This window comes from Boleophthalmus pectinirostris, unplaced genomic scaffold (assembly GCF_026225935.1).
Source record: "Boleophthalmus pectinirostris isolate CB_2022bp ecotype Guang Dong unplaced genomic scaffold, ASM2622593v1 HiC_scaffold_23, whole genome shotgun sequence".
In the NCBI taxonomy this organism is placed as follows: domain Eukaryota; kingdom Metazoa; phylum Chordata; class Actinopteri; order Gobiiformes; family Gobiidae; genus Boleophthalmus; species Boleophthalmus pectinirostris.
The window spans coordinates 31428791-31451222 of NW_026571207.1; the positions used below are offsets into that span (position 1 = coordinate 31428791).

At 38.2% G+C, this 22432-nt stretch overlaps 1 protein-coding gene across 1 annotated transcript; it reads right to left on the reverse strand.

Moving 5' to 3' along the window:
• Positions 1 to 11120: 11120 nt before the first annotated feature.
• On the reverse strand, positions 11121 to 21226 carry LOC110173576 (deoxyribonuclease-1-like). The gene is made up of 10 exons (XM_055159631.1): positions 21150 to 21226; positions 18324 to 18409; positions 18164 to 18252; positions 17324 to 17410; positions 16037 to 16149; positions 14585 to 14697; positions 14062 to 14212; positions 13421 to 13524; positions 13269 to 13338; positions 11121 to 11678 (listed from the first exon to the last, which is right to left on the reverse strand). The coding sequence occupies exons 2-10, from the start codon at positions 18402 to 18404 to the stop codon at positions 11512 to 11514; spliced, it is 975 nt and encodes a 324-aa protein (XP_055015606.1). The 5' UTR covers positions 18405 to 18409; positions 21150 to 21226; the 3' UTR covers positions 11121 to 11511.
• Positions 21227 to 22432: the final 1206 nt, after the last annotated feature.

A 22432-nucleotide genomic window follows, 5' to 3' on the forward strand; every position in this document is an offset into this window, starting at 1 on the left:
ATAATAATAATTCACTACATTTAAGAGATATTCAGCTTCTTGGGCCAAACTGAGGACAAACTTTTGAGAAAGAAAACAGAACATTATTATTTTTTGTATTTTTATTATTTTATTACAAAGGTAAAAACAGACAACAAGCTACATTATGGAGGTAGAATTTACTTACAAAACAAAAACATTAGCCCTTTACTCCTGGTTCAGCCTATACTCAGCCCTGTTTTATCCCAGCTACAGGACATATTTCTGGGCCGAGCAGTGGAGGTGGTGCGGGGATTTGCTGGCGCTCTGATAGCTTTCCCGCTCCTCTAGGTCCCTGAGGTGCAGCAGCAAGTGAAAGGCGTAGGCTAAAACCAGGAGCAGGATCAGAGAGGAGAGGAGCCCCATCAGGAGAGCCGGGGTCAGGAAGGTTGCACAGTCCACGGGGTGAGAGAAAATCCCAGAGGAGACGGAAAATGCTTGGATCTGTGAGAGAGGAGAGAGAGAAAGATGATTAAAGGTCCTATATTACACGAAATATTCTGAACTTTAAATCATGTTATAATGTTATTACCTTATCAGAAACATATATGGAGTTGTGTTTTGATTCGTTCACACACATTTGATTAATCCTGCATTCTTAGTCTGTCTACATCTCCAAAGTTCAAAATGCTCTGTTCCACCTTGTGATGTCAGTAGTAGTAGTAGTAGTTTCAAGTTAACAGCTCCCTTTTACTTTTTGTTCAGAAAAAAGAGAGATTGAGAGATTTTCAGGGCTGAACTCATCCAAATGATTCTACTGAAGGTGTACTGAGTTTAAAAGGTTTTAAAGTGGAACAGAGTGTTTTGAGTTTAAGAGAAAAGCACAGACTAAATATGCAGGGGTTAAACGTGTGTGAATGAAACCAAACACGACTGATGAGAAAATAGTATGGGTTCTTTAAGGACTGAGAGTGGGGATAAGAAGGAGGGATGAATCATGGAAGAAGGAAGGAGAGAGTTTAGAAGGAAATGATTAATGGAGGAGAAAAAGATAGAAGAGAGAGGAAAAGAAAGAGGGATGTAAGAAGGGAGGGAGAGAGGGAGTCAGGGAAAGAGATTATTACAGAAAGAGAGTGTTGAGGAAAATAACCCTTTTCCTCGCGTGTTCGTTAGTTTCTGCTTAGACAAAAAATTACACTTGAAACAGAAATAAAATCCAGATAATTTACTTATTCCAATATTAGAAAAGTCATACTTGTACAAGGAGTCTGTGCTGACATTCCCATGCAGAGACTGAATATTTACGCCTATACAATGATTTTTATACGCAAACTATAGTGGGAGGCGACCGTGGTTTAGACTTAGTGCCTCTTCGTTGGTGCACAGACCAGCCAGGCCTCTTGGCACGTGGCACAATCTTATCCGATTGTGACAACGGATCCCCCGGATTCATCTCACTTCCCTTACGGGAGCGTCTTGCTGGTCTGATCAGGGTGATGAGTCGTAAGTCAGCATATCCCTATCAGTAAGTCCTTGCCCTATTTAGTTAATTGATTAGACAAATAGATAGAAATAGAATATCTTGTACGTGAACTGCATCCCTCAGCTGTAGTCTAGTCCCTGTTTTCTGGGTCATTGTATAGTGAATTATAATAGTACAATAATAAAATATAGCAGTACATCAATAACATCATAGCAGTAGTTATACACCACCTAAGTCTAGTCATTTATCCTAACAAGAGAAAGATAGAAAAGAGGAAAGGGAGGGATGGAAGGTGAGGGGGAGACAGAGGGAATTAGCGAAAACCCCATGGCCTGATAGTTACCTGGAAGTGTGTGAAGGTGAGGGCCCAGTCATGAGCATGCTCAGTGGGGCTCAGGAGGCCGTTGTATTTCTGCAGACTGCTGATGTGCTCACAGCTGAAGGAGGACGACTCAGGGCTGTAGATCTGAGACGAGTTAAACGCCAGCCTCTGAGTGGAGTTAAACTGCACCAAGACAGAGTCCAACGAAAACCATCTCTCCCCGGACGCTTCCACCTGAGAGCGTGACAGGAGCAGGCTGCAGAGAGCACGGGTGTTAGGACAAAGGTAAACACAGGGTGGCAGTATAGATCTACACATTCATTCATTCACAGGGTCATCTGTCAACTCTACTCCACACTCCTCTGTGCGTAGTAAAGTTTCAGTGTGTCTTTAAAGGTCCCATATTGGTCAAAACTGACTCCTGTGCGGCTTTATAATGTTGTTACTTCAATCCAATCCATTTTATTTCTATAGCACATTTCACAAACAAACGGTTCCCAAGTGCTGCACAAATACATATAAATAACAACAATAATAAAATGATAAAATAAAATGCTCAGATTTAATCATATAGTCTTAAAATAATAAAACCAGTAAAATAAAATAAGCAAAATCACAGAATAGCAATAAATAAATTAAATCATTAAAATGCATTAAAAATAAATAAAATAAATAAAAGACACAGAGGACCACACAACTCACGTGGTGTTAAAAGTCAGAGAATAAAAAGTGGGTGTTAAGACGAGACTTCTTCAAAAACAGACCTGGAGTTGTGTTTTGTTTCATTCACACATGTTTGAGTAACACTTTATAATTAGTCTGTCTGCATTTCCAAAGCTCAAAATGCTCTGTTCCACTTTGTGATGTCATGAAGCGTTACTTTTCATGTTAACGTTTACCTTTTTACCTTTAGTTCAGCAGAGTGGAGAACTTCTTGTACTACCACATGACATCACAGGGAGTGTTTTGAGACAAGAACTCAGCCTAAATCTGCAGGGTTTGTGTGTTAAACACGTGTGAATGAAACAAAACACAACTTCGGGTCTGTTTGTGGTGAGGAAACAACAATTATAACATAGATCAGGCTGAGTTCTCTAAACAGAAAACACTCCGTTCCACCTTGTGATGTCATGTGGCAATACGGGAAATGCTCCACTGTGTTTTTAAACTCCATACACCTTCACTAGAATCATTTAGATATTTACAAAGAGTCTTGGATAGTGTCAGGCAGTTGGTTTCCCATGATTCTTAGCACCAGTGTGTCTCATTGGACGAAATCCAATGCCAATAGCTTCTGTGTTAGTTATCACCTGAGAAAATGTTATGTAAAATAAATAGGCTTCATATGAAAATCTGAATGCATGATGTAAAGAGCATCGCCGTAAGATCTGGTTTAGCTGCAGTACTCAACTTTTTTGTTTCCCATATGCGGCTACTGGAAGAAACAAAAAATCTATTGGTATTTGGTTTGAGATGTATGAAAGTGTAGAACTGACAAATGTGGATAAAACATTTTGAATTACTTTTTTGTTATTATAAAAAAAAAAGTTAAAATGAAAAAATGTTTGCTAATTTTCAGGTAGAGGGTCCGCCACCAGATGTCTCCATGGAGATGTTACCTGTTTGCCTGGAATGTTCCACAGTATGCCAGTAAATGGTTACAGTTACTTTTCTTGCTCAAATATACCATAAAACATCAAAAAAAAAAAAAAAAAAAAGTGCATTCTCATTGTCAGTGTAGTTACCTCTCCACAGATCTGACCTGTAACTTGACCTTGTAGCGTCACTTGCTTGTTTCTTTGGAAAATGATGTTTAATGTGGTTGTAAAAAATTCCAGGCAAAGCAAAGATATCTCCATGGAAACAAGTAGTGGGCGGACCCTCCCCCTCCCACCAGAAAAGTTACACAGTGCGCCTTTAAAACATAAACATTACAGCTTTTAACAACTTCGGTCTCATGCTTTAACGTCATGCGTAGAGATGCAAGAAATGTGAAATATTTGCTGTTTGTCTCACCTGATGGACAAGTCTTTGAGCTCCTTCATGTCTCCAAACCAAAGAACCACTCTGCAGCAAAAGGAACGTAAACATGTTGTTTTAGATTAGGCCTGTGTAATGTGAGTAACAAACATCTCTGTTGATACTTTGCAGCTGATCTCATGAACATTCCCGGTGGTGTGATATTGCTAACTGCAGGCACTGTTCTGTCTAAAGCTCTATTCAACTTTAATTTGATCTTTATTTTAACATAATTTGACCATAAAGAACTGACTTACTGTAGCTGGAATTACAACAGGTGAGCTGATTTGTGCTGTTAAAGACGTTTCTCACACATAAACTTACAGTCAAAGTTACAGTCACTCTCACCTTTTTGTTTCTTCTTCTGAAAATGTGTTTAAATCCATTTTGTTTTTTGTTTTTTTTGAGTTTTCAGATGATCTTAAACCTTTTTTTCTGTGTTTGCTAATGTGTGCACCATGCTTAAATGTGTCACCATGGTAACTGATGGTAACTCCCGCCAACAGAGATACATGTAGAACATCCCCACAGCAAAGTATCAGTAGATGTTGTGGTGGTCCGTACTTGGCCTGGTCTGTGCTGCAGCTGGACTGGCTGAGGTCCACAGGGTTCTGAGCAGAGAAGACCCTCTCAGTGAGATCCACCCTCCGCTCCCCATGTCCAAGAGAAAGCCTCCTGAACCAGAGCAGCACACAAGGCTCCCCATTCAACCAGACCTGCAGCACAAACACACGTGTGCATATGTGTAATAGACTGTGTAAAGAAATGGACTAAGTGAGTGTGACGTCAAATGAAGCTCACAAGACTAGCTGAGCTGAGTTCCATATTAGGAATAGGAATTGTTTTATAGACAAAATAGTGAACTAAAAACACCAGGATCATGTAGAGAGGGTTAACATTTAACAATTGTTTATAATCACTGTAAAGTGCTTTGTGTTGCATTTTTGTATGAAAAGCACTCTATAAATAAAGTTTGATTTGATTTGAACATGAACACTTTAAGATCAAAATGTTGAGGTTCACTGCAGCAGTTACAGAATAAGAGGGGGTGACACTTTTCTAGTATTTTCAATGTAAAGTCACATGAAGTCATGGAGCCTGAAGTGTGCCCATTCTCACTTCCTATTTGGAACAGAGACTCTTAACCTGTGGGTTAAGTAGCCAAAAATTAACTCAGCTCAGAGTTACATTACTTCAAAATAATATTAGTAATCATCTTAGTATAAGAAGTACAAAGTAGTGGGGTAAATTACAACTCAAATAAGAGTAACTTAAAATGTAACATCTGATTTATAATTTGAAGTTTTTTATTATTATTATTTATTGATTTATTTCATTCATAAAGCATAAAAAGACATCGACAGTGTCACAACATCAGACACACAAGAAATGAATGAAAAGGAGCAGAAAGAAGAAAATATCTTATGTTATCTGCCCCCCTTTCCTTTTTCAAGACAAAACATCAACACCGATGGTCACTAAACATTCCATATTAGTTCAGGCACAACGACTGATCAATTGCAAACAGAAATCTTCACTATTATGCACAACAACTTAGTTTTCTTTTTCGTACATACACATTGCATTTGATTTTATGTATTTTTTAAATGTCATCATTGTACTTGATTCTTTTATTTCTTTGTCAAGACTATTCCATAAGTGAACTCCTTTCACAGCGACGCTTTGCTCCATAACCTTGGTTCTGAATCTGGGTTTTTTAAACACGTAGGTTCCTTTTAAATTATAGTGGCTTGTTCTCATCTCAAACAGTATTTGAATATTTACAGGGAATACAAGTTAATGTAATGTGTAGGACAAAATTAAATAATGCTCAAAATGTGGTATTTTCAAGGGATAGACACAAAAATGAGACAAACTAAATCCAATCTGAAAGAGTGATGCAAGTACACAAATGTTGACATCATTTCATATTTTCACATGAAGCTTTGATCACTTGTCACTTACTCACAGTGGGAAGAGTCACCACAGCTTTGACTCAAGTAAAAGTACTGTTACTTCAATAAAAACATGACTCAAGTAGGAGTAAAAGTAGGCTGTTAGAAAAGTACTCTGAAAAGTACAATTTCTTTTAAAAGTACTCCCAACACTTCATCTGTACATGTGTGGACATTTAATCTTACCTTTAGCGGTTCATGAGGAGTTGTCTGTAGTCTTCTGTTAAATTCATTTGTAAGTACAACACTGTAAGAAAAAACACAAGTTAACTGTTAAAGTAAATATTTGTAAATTTCACTTATAGGCGCACTGTGTCTTTGGAGATGTGCCTAGAATGCTCCACAGTATGGCCATAAACTTATGAATCACCACGGAAACTTGTGAGCCAAATTACAGGTTAGATCTGTGGAGAGGTGACCCCACTCCCAGTAGAAATTTATGTTTTTTAAAGATATTTTCGAGCAATAAATAACACCTGTAGTAGAATAAATGCATGACAGATTAGTTAAATGCCATACTGTGGACAATATAAACCGAAGCATTAACATCTCTATGGAAATAAACAGGTTGCGGACCCTCTCCAGAAGAGTTACACAGTGCTCCTTTAATTTTATCATAGTTAGTGAAACAAAAGGCATATAGTTTTTCACGTTGCAAAGGCATATGGTGGCACATTAATCTCTGACCCACTAAAAGTCAGGAGATCATGAGGTCAACCATTCCTACACACAGTCTCATTTCTACCCACTGCGACCAGCCCACGGTGCGTTCAGGTGCCTGTTACCTGTGCTGCGTTTGAGGTCCAAGGCAGGAGCCCGACTGCAGAGCGCTGTACAAGAATAAAACGGTAAACAGATAAATCATGGCGTGGTGTGAAGCTAAAACATGCTCCTCTTTGTGCATCTGTCTGTGTGCCATAATCCCCTATAATCGCTGTGGGACATAAGCCTCTGAGTGACAGGGCGACTGGCCAATCAGAGTCCAGGGATGAGCGCAGACCCGCCCCTTTCTAATTTAAAAGGTGCATATTAAGCCATTTTCTGACCTATTATAATGTTGTTTCCTCATCAAAACATACCTGAAGCTGTGTTTTGTTTCATTTACAGTGTTGGGGAGTAACAGATTACATGTACCGAAGTTACGTAATCAGAGAACAAATTATGAGTAACTGTATTAAGTTACAGTTACTGTTTCAATAAGTGGTAATTAGATTACAGTTACTTTGCTGAAATAAATGGATTACACGGTGGTATTTTCCCGTTTTCACATTCTGGGCTAAACCAGGACTAAACCAGGACTAAAACCAGGACTAAAACCAGGACTAAAACCAGGTCTAAACCAGGACTAAACCAGGTCTAAACCAAATCTAAACCAGGTCTACACCAGGTCTAAACCAGGTCTAAACCAGGTCTAAACCAGGTCTAAACCAGGACTAAACCAGGTCTAAACCAGGACTAAATCAGGTCTAAACCAGGACTAAACCAGGTCTAAACTAGGACTAAACCAGGTCTAAACCAGGTCTAAACTAGGACTATACCAGGTCTAAACCAGGTCTAAACCAGGTCTAAACCAGGTCTAAACCAGGACTAAACCAGGTCTAAACCAGGACTAAACCAGGTCTAAATTAGGACTAAACCAGGACTAAAACAGGACTAAAACAGGACTAAACCAGGATTTAACAGGACTAAACCATGCTGTGTGGACCGTGTCTCCTCATCTTCTATCAATATTTTTAATTTGGTTGAGTAAAGACTGGGCTTTTTCATTTTCTTTTAGCAGACAAAACATCTTATGCGAAAATATCCTAGTCTTTGCTTCTCTACAGCAAATCAAATAATCCAAAGTATTCAGATTACGTTACTCATTTTAAGTAATTTAATGGATTACGTTACAAACTACATTTTGGGGTATGTAATCTGTAATCTGTAGGGGAATACATTTTAAAAGTCACCTTCCCAACGCTGTTCATTTATTCATTCATTCATTGTGTTTTGTTTTGGTTTTGTTTTCACGACTCTGGCAGTGCATTGTGGCCTATATTGACCAGTCTAGTGAAAACCGATACTCACTACTTTTCAATATGCATTGTGAGAAATTCTGAGTGGCTACTTTTTCACTCATTTGACATTTGGACACCCCCAGAAATGGTATGACCCCTAAATAGTGCTCTAAGTAGGGCGTAGTGTAGACATTCGGACACAACCAGACAGATCAAATTGGACAGGAAGTTGTGGTGCTAACAGTGGAGTGTGCACAGAGCCTATTACCTTCTGCAGCAACTTACAAAAATGTGCGGTTAGATTTTTGGACTTGTTCCAACAGGTTCTGTGTCTCCTGTGTGGGGCCCATCTCTGAGGGGCCTCACAGTAAAAGTACATATGTGTTATTAACATGTCTGAAGTGTGATGGAAAAACACCGGAAGCTACAGCGTTCAAATGAGAGTGTCTCAAATGACTGCTCTTGTGGAATAGAAATCTAAGATGTACAGTGGGCCCAAACTCCTCTAATGTGCACAGAATTTATTATTTGACAAGAAAAGTGATAAGAAAATAGGATTATTTTGGTCAAATCATGTTCAAAGCATAGGAAAAATGTTTATATTACAGGAACTTGACTTTTGGATACAATTCTCCCTAGTCTACTTCCTGTACTTTTCAACGTTTCTTTACAATTTGTTTCTTGATTGGTACAACTGCCATTTATATTTACAATAGGTATTATCCTTATGGCCTCTTTCATATTGCTGAGACATTTTTATTACTTATTTCTATTTTATTTTATTTTTCTTATATATATATATATATATATATATATATATATATATATATATATATATATATATATATATATATTACGCCTTATTTGACACCAGTCTCTTGCTATTTTTGAATTTATTATGACCATTTATATTTTTGCTCATTGTTATTATATTATATTGTGATGTATGAGCTACTCTGTCCAAGTAATTTCCCTTGTGACTCAATAAAGTTTGTCTAAGTTAAGTTTGTCTAAGTCTATCTCACCAACTTAGAGAATCTCAAACTCAAAACACAAATGTTGTTGCTAAATGAATTTTCTTGTGGCTAAAATCAAACAGTCCCTTCTTGCCTTTTTTATGTTGTGAAAGCTACTGATTCTTTCCAGTGACATCACACTGGGGATGTTGTATTTGTATCTCTATGGTGGAAGGTTCAGGATTACCATGGTGACACAATGCACTCTTTAGCAAACACGGACAAAAAAGTTTAAGACAGTCAGAAAACTCAAGAAAATACAAATAGATTTAAACAGCACATTTTCAGGAGCCTGTGATCAATACGAGTGTCCATGGTCCTGTTTAGGTGTTTGATTTTCAACAAAATAGGTGAGAAGGACAAACTGTGTTCATTACTGTGTCTATAGCTTAAAGCTGCATTATGTAACTTTTCTCACAATTGTCTCCATGGAGATCATGGGCCATATATATGAGTGGACATAGCTAACCCTCTAGCCGCTCTGTGGCTTTGTGCCAAATAGGAAGTTTGTCAGGAGGCTCTTCCGGCTCCTTCTGACTCTGGCTCCAATTGACTTACATTAGGATCTTGTCTCTCCTTTCTCTGTAACTGCTGCCGTGAGCCTCGTCATTTTGGTCTTAAAATGTTTGTATTAACACATGACACATGATCCTGAATTTTTTTGGCAATTTTGTCTGTCAGAAATTCGCTCCTGTAATCGTTAGCATCACGAGCCTCATTTGAGCAGAGCTGAACACTGTGGGTGGCGTCACACTCTCTTAGTCCACTTCTTCATACAGTCTCTGGTGGAGATATTGCTTTGGTATGTTTCACAGCATTTAATAAATTGCATGTGTTTTATTTGCTAAACACATACCTTGAAAACATGCATTGTTTCTGTGAGCAGTGTTGCCTCCCCACAGATCTGACCTGTAACCTGGCACGATGCTGTCACTGCAGAACAATAACATCTCCACAGAGACAAAAAGGTTACAGACTCTCAGCCATAATGTAACACAATACACCTTTAACATCATCATCATTATCAAAACTCATTGATAAGAACAACTGTGTGACTCAAAGAACATTTCAAATGACCCATATGTGAGGAATACAGACGTGTTGTCTGCATGAAGGATCTACAAATCCTTTCATTTACTACATTCCAGTAGAACATGCATGAAGAGGAAAAATGCAAAGTTTTATGACTCTAGTAAAACTATAATGTGCTGCTTTTGGGAAAGTTCCACCTATAAAATTACAGTGTTAACATACAAGGTCTAACACATAGGTTGTAGAAAGAAGTGGACTAAGGGAGTGTGATGTCACCCAACAAATATACAACAACTCACCCTCATGTAACAGATAACCCTGTGTTCTTTCAATCATCATGTCATTGCTGCATTGTCTTCCTATCTCTTGTATAAAGCTGTGATTTTATTACTTATTGTTCTATTTTATTATGACTTGTATATATAAGGGGTGTAACGATATCCAAGTCTCACTATATGATATCGTCACGGTATGAACCTCACGGTACGATATTTATTGTGATATCGTGGAAACTTCACTATATGGTGGGGAGGCTGACGATTAGGGATGTAACAATATCCAAATCTCTCAGTATGCTATTTTCACAATATACATCTCACGGTATGACATTTATTGTGATATTTTGTGGAGGCAAACAAAACTGTTAATATTCCTCTTAAAATGCCTTGACAAGACTTAATCCAAAGACTTAAAAGTGCTTAGAACTGGTATTTCTTCTTGAAGTCTGCACTGGATCATGGTCTATGTAGTTCCCTGTGTCTTTTTTTAGCTCTTGCTACACCATAACACTTAATTTAAGCAAAGAGACTTGTAATTCAATACACAGTGATGGTCCACGATTATTGTGAAAACTTTTGACGATATAGTATCACGATATTTTGGTTATTGTTACATCCCTAGTATATATACGATTATATAATTATGTCTTATTTGTCACCAGTCTCTTGCTGTCTTTTTTGCTACTTATTTTGAATTTATTATTACCATTTATGTTTTTTACTCTTTGTTATTATATGATATTGTGATGTGCTATTGTGTCCAAATAATTTCCCTTGTGAAAGTTGTTTATGTCTAAGTCTAAGTCAAAGACTCCAGTCAAATGAAGCGAGGCTAGGAGCAAATTTGGAGCAGAGGTCCGTATTAAGAGTAGCACTTAAGGAGAAAATAGCAAAATAAAAACACGAGGATCATGTAGATTGGGTTAATCCGAACATTTTAAGACCAAAATGAGCAGCCTGACAACAGCATATAGCAGCAATACTAAAATTAAATCTAAATAAAATGATTGAAAGAAATATTTTAAAAAGTCAAAACAGAACAGTCCAAACAGATTTGAAAGTATGATATATATTTTATTATCAAAAGGATTAATTGAAAATAATACATGGATGAGTAAATAAGAGTACATGAATAAATCACTTACAGTAATTGAGCACTTAATATTAGCAGAGGTAAGTTTAGTGTGAGGTTTGTAGGTTTTTAAAAAGACACCAGAAGTTGGTCCTAGCTTAATCTTGTCTCAGTCCTGGTTTAGACCTGATTCAGTCCGGTTTTCACCCTAATTTAGTCATAGTTTAGTCCTGGTTCAGTCCTGGATTAGTCTTGGTTTAGTCAGACTTAGTTTAATCCTGATTTAGTCCTATTTTAGTTTTGTTGGTCCTTGCTTTGTCCTCATTTGTCCCTGGATCAGTCTCTTCTTCTATTTAATTAACTGAGTTTAACATCGTCATTTGAGTTTCTCCATCTGCAACTTGAGCATTTGGATCTCCAGGTTGAGTTTTTCTCTCTCCAGGAGCAGGTTTCCCTTCTGCAGAGCCAGGATCTCTTCATCCACCATCACTGAGCACATAGTGGGCTCTAGAGCACGCAACAGCTGGGCCTCATCCAACTCCACTGGAAGAAGAATAACACATGTGAGAAAAACAAGACTGTTAGATCAGGATATGCCCAAATATTTCTCCTCTTAGCAATAACCAGGTGCCATTCATTCATGAAAAATGTGCTATAGGCCGGTAAATATCTCATCTCACATGCAAACGTCACACAGAAAGAAGTTGAACCCAAGGTCTTCTTGCTGTGAGGTGACTAACAGCAACGATAATGCAACATTTTACAATTTTATGCTCTTAGGTTAGGTTAGGTTGATTTATTCGTACCCGGAGGTAAATTTGCTTTGTAGATTTGAGAGGCAGGTTCCACATTTCACATTTCATTCATCCACAAAACACATATAAAAACACAATTACAAATAAAGTGTTACAGAGCTCCAGGGCAGAAGGGTTTGTTCCATAAACAATTAGTAAAATTCATCCATCACGCTTGGCTAAAATCTCAATAAATATTAAATATGTTGAAAACACACAATCTTAGATAAATAGATTACAATTTATTCATAAGTACGATAGCAGCCGGAATGAAGCTCTTTTTAAAATGATTTGTTCTAGATCTCGGGACTAAAAGCCTCTGACCATCGGGAAGCAGCTGAAACTCTGAGTTTAGTGGATGTTGCACGTCTTTTAAAATACTCTGGGACATCCTCTGTAACTGTCTCGAGTAGAGAGTCCAGGCTGCTCTGAGGATGAACAATCACCTTACTCATTTAACCAACTGATTCAGGGAGTTCTTGTTTTTAGCAGAAATGCTCCCAAACCATGAGATCAATGAAAACGTTAAAACTGATTCCATGAATGTGTTATAGAACAGTGTCGTCATGGTTCTGTCTACATGGTAAAAGGACAACTTTCTCAGACAATGAAGGCGCTGGTGCCTCTTTTACGCACATCAGAGCAATTATTGACAAAACTCAATTTTGAGTGCTCTGGTACCAGTGTTGATACAATGGCTTCTGGTGCAGGGTTCATCAAACGTTTTTCACCATAGAGCTGTTATTGCTTTGTCAGAAATGTTTCCCAGTGTGGCTTTAAACCTTTCTATCTTCATGGAGACCAAACCAGGCCAAGTTACTGGTGAGAAAATCACCAGTCAGAGAGGGAACTCTGCTCACAGAATGCATATTTTTACGATATATTTTTGAACAATAAAACCAACCAAATAAATGTAAAGTAGATCTGTTAATGAACTGAAAAGAAATAATGCACCTATAAATCTACCAGTATCAGAAAATACTATTTATTTCCTTTAAACACAAATCGTTTATTGGGAAATAAAACTATCCAAATCTGTAACATGTAAAGTAATTACTGAACAGCGAAATAAAAATACAAGTTCAATATTACAAGGTGTTTTGGACCAACATTGGTGAGTAAATAGTTTTGTTGCACCAATTAATATACCAAAATGGGATACTGACTGATCTTGGGCCCGATATCCAGCAATGACATTGATATCCGATTGATACCAGTATCATATCAGTGCACAGTGATTGATACCCTGACCAATCAATAGTGAAAGTTAGTTAGTTAGTAAGTTAGTTTTCTCATTCCAGACACAAGTTAGAGACTTAAAGAGAGTTTCAACCCTTACCCTCCTCGTCGTCTGGGATTTTGGACTTGAGTGTGACCTCGACAGGATAATGGTCACTCACGTCTAAGGCCTGGAAAACACAGACATTTAATATAACAAAAAAGTTGATAATAGAATCCAGTGGTAATAAGTAGAGGCTGAGTATTGAGTACCAGTTCGTCAGAGAGTCCGTAGGCTTTCTGAAAGTTGAATGGTTTGGCCGATCCTGGAACAACAGCCTGGAACATGTCATCACCATAGACAACAATTCTAGAGGGAAAAAGGTGGTAATTTAGTTCTGTTTCAGTCCTGTTTTAGTCCTGGTTCCGTCCTGGTTTAGTCCTGGTTCAGTCTTGTTTTAATTCTGTTTTAGTCCTGGTTCAGTCCTTGGTCAGTCCTGTTTTAGTCCTGGGTCTGTCCTGTTTTAGTAGTTCCGGTTCAGTCCTGGTTCAGTCCTGGTTCAGTCCTGGTTCAGTCCTGTTTTAGTCCTGTTTAAGTCCTCGTTCAGTCCTGGGTCAGTCCTGTTTTAGTCCTGGTTCAGCTCTGATTCAGTTCTGGTTCAGTCTTGGTTCAGTCCTGTTTTAGTCCTGTTTAAGTCCAGTCCTGGTTCAGTCCCTTTCAGTCCTCTGGTTCAGTCCTCAGTCCTCTGGTTCAGTCTGGTGTCCTGTTCAGTCCTGTTTTAGTCCTGGTTTAGTCCTGTTTAGTCCTGTTTAGTCCTCAGTCCTGTTTTCCTGTTTTAGTCCTGGTTCAGCCCTGGTTCAGTCCTGGTTTAGTCCTGGTTCAGAGTCCTCTGGTTTAGTCCTGTTCAGTAGTCCTGTGTTTGTGTTTTTATTGCTGGCTGTAGTGTCCTGGTCGTCTGAGATGAGCCAGTGGAAGTTCTTGTCGCTACGGATACGGATCGTCTTCATTTCTTTTTTAGAAACGTACGAACCGTCAGCGTTGAAGTCCCCAAGAATCATTATGTTCTGAAGGACAAAAAATAGACCTGGTTTAGTTCTGGTTTAGTCCTGGTTTAGGGTTGGTTTAGTCCTGTTCAGACCTTAGTTTAATTGGGTTCTATAAATTATCTATACATTCTTATTATTTTAGTCTTTGGGTCACAAGGAATAAACTGGGTCCTGGTTCGGTCCTGCTTTTTCTCTTTAGTTCTGTTTAGTCCTGTTCTGTTGAGCTTCAGGCAGAGCAGTGCCTCAAGTTAGCATAACACCCCCAGGGAATGTTGATGAAATTAGCTGCAAAGTATCAATTATCAGTATAATATAAAAATGTACTAGTCTCTCCAAATCCAGCTCTAGAGACAACCTTTTACTATTTGTGATTAAATGTTGAGTCCTTACATCAGTTTTCCATTTTTTCTTGACGTCCATAAACACCTCGTAAAGTTTGTCCAGTTCAACGTCAGATTCCTCTGGAGTCGTGTGAACTGGGATGAGAACCAAATCCTGCAGCTCTGAAACACAAGTTCTAATGTTAGAGGGCCAATATTATGCTAGTTTCTGATCTGTGTTATCACGTTGTTTCTTCATCAAAAACAGACCTGGAGTTGTGTTTTGTTTCATTCACACGTTGAACACACAAACCCTGCATATTTAGGCTGTGTTCTTCTCACAAACAGAAAACACTGTTCCACTTTGTGATGTCATATTATAATACAGGAAATGCTCTACTGTATTTTCAAACTCAGCTCTGGAATCGCCAATCTCTACTGAACTAAAGGTAACTTGAAAACTACCACTTCGTGACATCACAAGGAGGAACAGAGCATTTTGAGCTTTGGAGATGTAGACTAATAATAAAGAGTTACTCAAACATGTGTGAATGAAACAAAACACAACTCCAGGTCTGTTTTTGAGGAGGGAACAACATTCTAACATGGCTTAAAGCCACAAGAGACTTTAAACTATAAGAAAAGTCAGTTACAATCAGAGTTGCCAGATTGGGTGGGTGCTTTTTTTTTGAGTACATCAGGCAGGGAGGGGAAGCCTCAGGCGGGCAGATAATATTTGGACTACTTTCAACAAGTTTGGGTGTTTTTTGTTTTTACACCAATCAGTGTGACACGCAGTAATGCAATAACACGAGGAACTGTATGTGACTTTCACTCCTGTCCAGTCTTTGGTCTCAGCCTGTGCAGAAATGAATGGACATCCTCAACGTTCAGACGTCCCCGGTGTTCAGCTGTTGTGGAGATTCAGTTCTTTGATGTATGAGTCTTAGGCTCTGGGTTTGTCAGCTGTTTGCAGTAGCCTAGGCTGTAGCCGACCATTGATGATATTCATTTTTATGCCTGATGAAAAAGCTGTTCTACTGAAGGTTTTACAAAACATGTTTTCTCAATCCAGGCAAAGTTTATAAAAAGCCAATACATTACGTTACAGCATGTTTTCTGTGATAAATGAAAATACTGTTTTACATTTAAAATGTTTTCTCAATACTGGCATTGTTTTTAAAAAGTTTACAGATTAAATAGCCATCAACATTTTTATTTAAATATTAAATTTCCTTTTTTCTGTGATAAATGAAAATGCTGTTCTACATTTAACATGTTTTCTCAATACTAGCAATGTTTTTAAAAAGCCCAGCAATGGATCACATACATTTATTCAAAGATTAAATGTTTTCTGTGACAAAATGTTGTTGGGCGCTTTTTTTTTTTTTTTTTTTTGCTGAGGAGGGCAGATTTTCGAACGTGATTGAGCGGAAATCACACAACCCAATCTGGCAACACTGGTTACAATATGCCATGAAATAAGTGGTCATATTCACAGGACAAACTCTGTTGCATTCACCTGATGTGGGACATTTGAACCTCAGGATGTAGGGGTCTCGAGCAAATACATCATGGTTCAAAGTTTTGCTGTCCTCAAACTGATATGTGGCCACCAAATCCACCAAGTCATCCCTACAAAAGAATCAGTTAAGTATACATTATTATAAGCTCTTAAAATGTCCTTTTGACAACTTTTCCACACATTTTACATACGCTCACTTGCTTTGGTCCTGGTAATGGATTGACCCTATTACCATTTTATAATATTTTCTGTTATAGTGTTTCCTCATCACAAACAGAACTGCAGTTGTATTTCCTGCCATTTTCACAATTTTAACACACAAACCACTGTTCCACCTTGTGATGTCATGTGGTAATACAGGAAGTGCTACACTGTGTTTGTAAACTATTCACTTTAAATCATTTGGATAATTTAAGATCTGGAATTGCCAGTTTCTACTGAAAAAAGGTAAAAGGCTGCTGTTAACTTGAAAATTACCACTACATGACATCACAAGGTGGAACAGAGCATTTTGAGCTTTGGAAATGTATACAGACAAATAATCCAGGATAACTCAGACACGTGTGAATGAAACGAAACACAAATCCAGGTATGTTTTTGATGAGGTAACAGCATTCTAACATGATTAAAAGCTCACGAGTCAGTTTTGTGTAATATAAGACCTTAAACAAGATCAAATTCCAACTTTATTGATCTCACAGTAGAGGAATTAACAGTCGACCCAAATATTGTGTGACAGGTTTGTTAATGAAAACCTTGATAAACTAGAGAGGGAGTAAAGCAGCACTACTGTAGTAAAAGGGACACTGGGCGGACTGACAAACTGATCCATAAAGCTGCACCAGACTATAGATAGAGGAGCTCATTTTCCAACAGGCGTCTACAGCTCCACTCAAACAGTGAGAGTTACAGGACTACATTCACACTTTAATACTCCCTACAACTGTACAACAACTCACCCTTACGTGACAGATAATACTCCCTACAACTGTACAACAACTCACCCTTATGTGACAGATAACCCTTTGTCCAGTCAATCGTCATATCATCTTTGCACTGTTTTTCCCTATGACCTCTTGTATACAGCCGAGATATAGTATTTGTATTACTATACTGTATTTCTATATTTTATTTTAACTTGTACATATACATTTGTATAATGATGGCGTATTTGACACCAGTCTCTTGCTATTATTTTTATTATAATATGCTGTGAGCTACTTATCCAAATCATTTCCCATTTGGATCAGTAAAGTTTGTCTAATGAAGAGTGAAATATTTTACCTGTAGAGGAACATGAACTGCTCCTTGTAGCGGGACCGTCCCAGTCTGCTGCTGATCTGGAGGCTGTAGTGATGTTTCCTGTTTGCACTGGAGCAAGAGATTATTGACATCAACTATTAAAGATCCCAGTGTTAAATGTGAATTTGATACTACATAGATAGATAGATTAAATAGATAGATAGATGCCTACTTTATTGATCACTAAGGAACTGATTCAACACTCAATATCAAATTCAGTACCGCAGTGATCAGAAGAACACTCTTTTTATTGAAGACATATTGTTGTGTCTGCTGTAATCTATGTGGATCATTATGTTATAATTTGTACATTTTAAATAGCAAAATTCATCTAAAAGGATGTAATAAAAGAAACAACTGATTTCTGTGTTAGAAAACTGTGGTGCCCAATGGGAGCCAACATCGCCATAAATGTCAGTGGATTTTTTGTGTGATGCTGCAGAAGTGGAGTATTCCAGGGACAGTGAAAATATGAACTGATCGGCAATACAGCGTCTTGAAAATAAGTCATTAAAGATTGCTCAAACATGCAGAAATGACTCTATACAACTTTGAGAGGGTAAAAAAAGAGGAAACAACTATAACATGGTTAAAAGCTCTGAAAAGTGGATTTTGCAGAATAGGTCTGCTTTAAGGTAAATTACACTTTACAATTAATTCTCTGCATTTGGTGGAAAATAGCATTTTGGAGACTAAACATGCAAGATTATTCAAACACAAGTGAATGAAACAAAACATGACTTCTGGTATTGTTATGATGAAGAAACAGCATTATGACGTTTTAAGATGACCTTAAAAACGTAAAGAGTGACTGGGACTGACTTGTTGAGAGCTTTTAGCAGAGTTTTGATGGAGTTTCCGCTTCTATCCACCACCTCCAGGATCAGGATTATGTCGTAACGAGACACAATCTGAAACCAAAACAGTTTTAAATACACACAAATCATTGCAGGAGTCCATCTGTAAGTGACGCTGTCCTCACCTTTGCCAGGATCCTGATGATGTTTGGGTCAGATGCTTTGTTACGGCCAAACTTCTGAATGTTAAAAGAAGCGATTTTCATTTTGGCTGCAGCACATTAATAAGGAAAAGACATGTATCAGTATAACGTGCATGAGAGATCTACACGCTACTTTAGTTAGTTAAGTACAGTGAACAGTACAAGTACCAGTAATTCTGATACAGTGCCGGTTTGGTCCTATAGTTTAGCCCTGGTTTCAATCCTGGTTGAGTTCTGGTTGAGTTCTGATTTGATTCTGGTTCAGTCCTGGTTCAGTCTTAGTTTAGCCCTGGTTCAGTCTTGGTTACATCCTGGTTTAGCCATGCTTTAGCCATACTTTAGCCCCGGTTTAGTCCTGGTTTAGTCCTGGTTTAGTCCTGGTTCAGTCCTGGTTCAGTTCTGATTTAATCCTGGTTCAGTCCTAGTTTAATCCTGGCTCAGTCTTGGTTCAGACCTAGTTCAGTCCTGGTTTATTCCTGGTTTAGCCCTGCTTTTATCCTGGTTTAGCCCTGGTTAAATCCTGATTTAACCCTGGTTCAGTCCTGTTTTATTCCTAGTTTAGTCCTCATTTAGCCCTGGTTCAGTCCTGGTTTTATCCTGGTTTATTTCAGCCCTGGTTGTTATTGTTATTGTTACTGGCTGTTATTTGATGTGCAGTAGTTTCATGAGAGTAGTAGTAGTAGTAGTAGTATTTTAATTAGAGTAGTAGCAAGCCTTTTCTGCAGGCCTCAGACAATAATACACACCGGTGCAGATCTGCTACCTGCTTGTCCCCATGGAGATGTTAATGCTCAAAAATACAATTTCTTCTGCAAAAAGGGGCATGGAGACAAGGAAGTAGTGGACCATCCACTAGAAATGTTACACAGTGCACCTTTAATAAATAAGTAGTAATTCACAAACATTATACAGCCTGCAAATTCATTCTTGCCTAATTGTATTTAGCTTGAACCACCACAATAAGTCTTTGTTCACAAATAGCTCAGCACCATCTCACTTCCCTGGACTCTGTTTGCTAACACAGTCCATCTCTGCATCAACCCAGCTTAGCCCCAGGCCCAAGGTGACAGCATACTCCCTGCAAGATTCTGAAACCATTTGTTCCTACTGGTGTTTGGCAGAATGACCCAGGCAACCCAGGGATCAAACCCAGAATCTTCTTACTGTGAGGCGTGAGTGCTAGCCACTAAGCCACTGTGTCACCATGGAAGTACACTTCACTATACTATTCTTAAGTATATAAATAATATAGTTTATAAAAAGTCAAGAATACTTCCTCAGGTTTAGTGTATAATAAGTTTACCAATAGCACACAAAGGGCAGATAAGGTGCACAGTCCCTTGGCTCCACCACACAAAACCTCTTAATCCTCTGACAAAAAGCTCAAAAACCCATCACATATTCTCTGGTTTGAGTCTAGATAATTACAGAGCACTTCGACACCCAGACAAAACCATTCAACAATGCAGTTTTTCACAACATAGATCCTCTCATGTTGGATGGAGACTGCGTGCCAGGACACCTGTGTCAGGTTACTTTACATAACGGTGTTTACATTGTGAACTGAACGTATCATATAAATGTCAGAAGATAAGGTCAGATTAGGTAAGGTCACTTTAACAGCTTGGACAAAGAACTACTGTGTTAAACATTTGCCATGATGCAAGACAGAGAAGTTTGATGCCATATTGTGGAACATTGCAAGCAAAGCATTAACATCTCCATGGACAAGCCTGCATGAAAAGTTACATAGTCCATTTAAACAAACAGGTCCTACAGGTAGACAAAGATCACTGTTTTGAGTTTTGAGTTCACATTACTGTCAGTTATGTGAGTCTGTAATGAACAATTTCTCAAATAACATCAGATACAGATGAATGACCCATGAATGCAGAAAAATATGACTTCACAAACAGCTGCTATTGTACTTCCTATATTTAGAAGTACTATTGCAAAACAAATGTTTGTATGGTGTACTTAAAATAGGTCTATTGTCAAATGTAAATAAGGAACATATAATTACTGCAACAGAAATAATAGTTGATGATTAACTGAGCCTTCTACTGCATTATACTTGCATTATATACTGCATTATATAGTATTTTAGAACTACTACTACTACTACTAATACTACTACTACTACTACAACTACTACCATTATTACTACTACCACTACTACTACTACTAGTACTACTACTAGTACAATAACTGCTACTACCACTACTACAACAACTACCACTACCACCTCTAGTACTACTACTACCAATACTACTACTACTAATACCACTACTACTGCTACTACTGTTACTACTACTACTACCACTATGACCACTAATACTTCTACTGCTACTACTACTACTACTACCACCTCTACTACTACTACTACCACCAATACTACTACTACTACTAATACCACTACTACTCTTTCTACTACTGCTACTACTACTACTACTACTACTACTACCACCTTTAGTACTACTACTATCAATACTACTACTACTAATACCACCACTAATGCCACCATTACTACTACTTCTACTACTGTTACTGCTACCACCACCACTACTACTACTACTATTACTACTACTACCATCTCTAGTAATACCAATGCTACTACGACTAATACCACTACTACTGCCACTACTACTGCTACTACTGTTACTACTACTACCACTATTACTACTACTACTACTACTACTACTACTACTACTACTACTACTACTACTACTACTACTACTACTACTACTACTACTACTACTACTACTACTACTGCTACTAAAAATTATTCTTAGGTCCTCTCCCCCTCACCTGAGTGTTATGGCACAGATCCAGCTCCAGGTAAGTCCGGGCGAGTCTGCTTCACCGCTGTGTTGTGTAACCTGAACCAAAACTGCATCTACAGCCCAGAGCCTTTGCCTAATATCCTCTGTCCACACACTGACGCCCCATTGGTCCAGAGGCGGCCAATCAGATCACAGGAACAGAGAACAACAAGGGCCCATAGAGGATTGTTTTAGTGCCTCAGGAAACAGGGCTTTGTGTGTTTAGAGGAGAAGGAAGCTCACCTGGACACAAGAATATCTACTGTATGTACATGGCAGGGGACTAATGTGAGGAAATATTAGAAAGTGTACAAGTATATTTAAAGGGTCCATACTATGCTACTCTCTGATCTATGTTAGAATGTTTGTTTTTTTCATTCACACATGTTTAACACAAACCTCCACATTAGGCTCTTAGTTCTTCTCTCAAACAGAAAACCCTCTGCTCCACCTTGTGCTGTCTTGTGGTAATACAGGAAGTGCTCTACTGTGTTTTTAAACTCCACACACCTTCACTAGAATCATTTGGAAGATTTCAGCCCTGGAATTGCTATTCCCATTCTTTAAAAAAAAAAAAAAAGGTAAAAGTAGCTGTTGACTTCAAATTGACCACTTTGGAGCTTTGGTGATGTAAACAGGCTAAAAATCAGACCACATCAGACCAAACCATGTTGACTCCTATTCCTGATGGAAATCGTCCGCTGTGGTGGGTGCAGTCAGTGTAACTACACATATCACTGCAACAGTTTTAAGCACCCTCACATTGGAAAAGAAATACCCATCAGAGGAAATATATCCTGCAACACTAAGTCTGTTATTTATATGATCACCCGCCTCTGTGGTAAAGCCTGTGTGGGTAAAACAAGCAGGGCTTTAAAAACACGGATTGCAGAGCAGAGGAGTACAATCAGATGTAAAAACATGAACTATCCTGTGGCGGCTCATTTTGTTGATTTTAACCATCCTATCTCTTCCTTAAGATATATTGGCATTGAACATGTGGAACTGGAATCTATAGGTGGGAATCGAGAAACGCTTCTGTCAAAGAGAACACTTCTGGATTCACCATCTTCAAACTCTTTCTTTTTCTATGTTTTTGTGATACACCTAAACTATTTCTGTATTTTATAGAATGTTTTTATGTAAATATCTAAACAGTTTTTTCCTGTTATAGAGTGGGCTGAAGTCACTGGGTGACCTCACTTTGGGACCTCCCATTCATTGGAGGGGGAGATGAGCACCTGGGCTGGCAACCATTTAGTGTGCTGT

Excerpts from the sequence above, each read along its gene's own strand:
- LOC110173576 (XM_055159631.1), bottom strand. The coding sequence starts at position 18,404 with ATGAAAATCGCTTCTTTTAACATTCAGAAGTTTGGCCGTAACAAAGCA. Across the intron at positions 14,698-16,036 it reads GTTCAAATGTCCCACATCAG|AGCTGCAGGATTTGGTTCTC; the intron begins GTGAATGCAACA and ends CTTGTGTTTCAG. Across the intron at positions 13,525-14,061 it reads CAATAAAAACACAAACACAG|CCTCTAGAATTGTTGTCTAT; the intron begins GACTACTGAACA and ends ACCACCTTTTTC.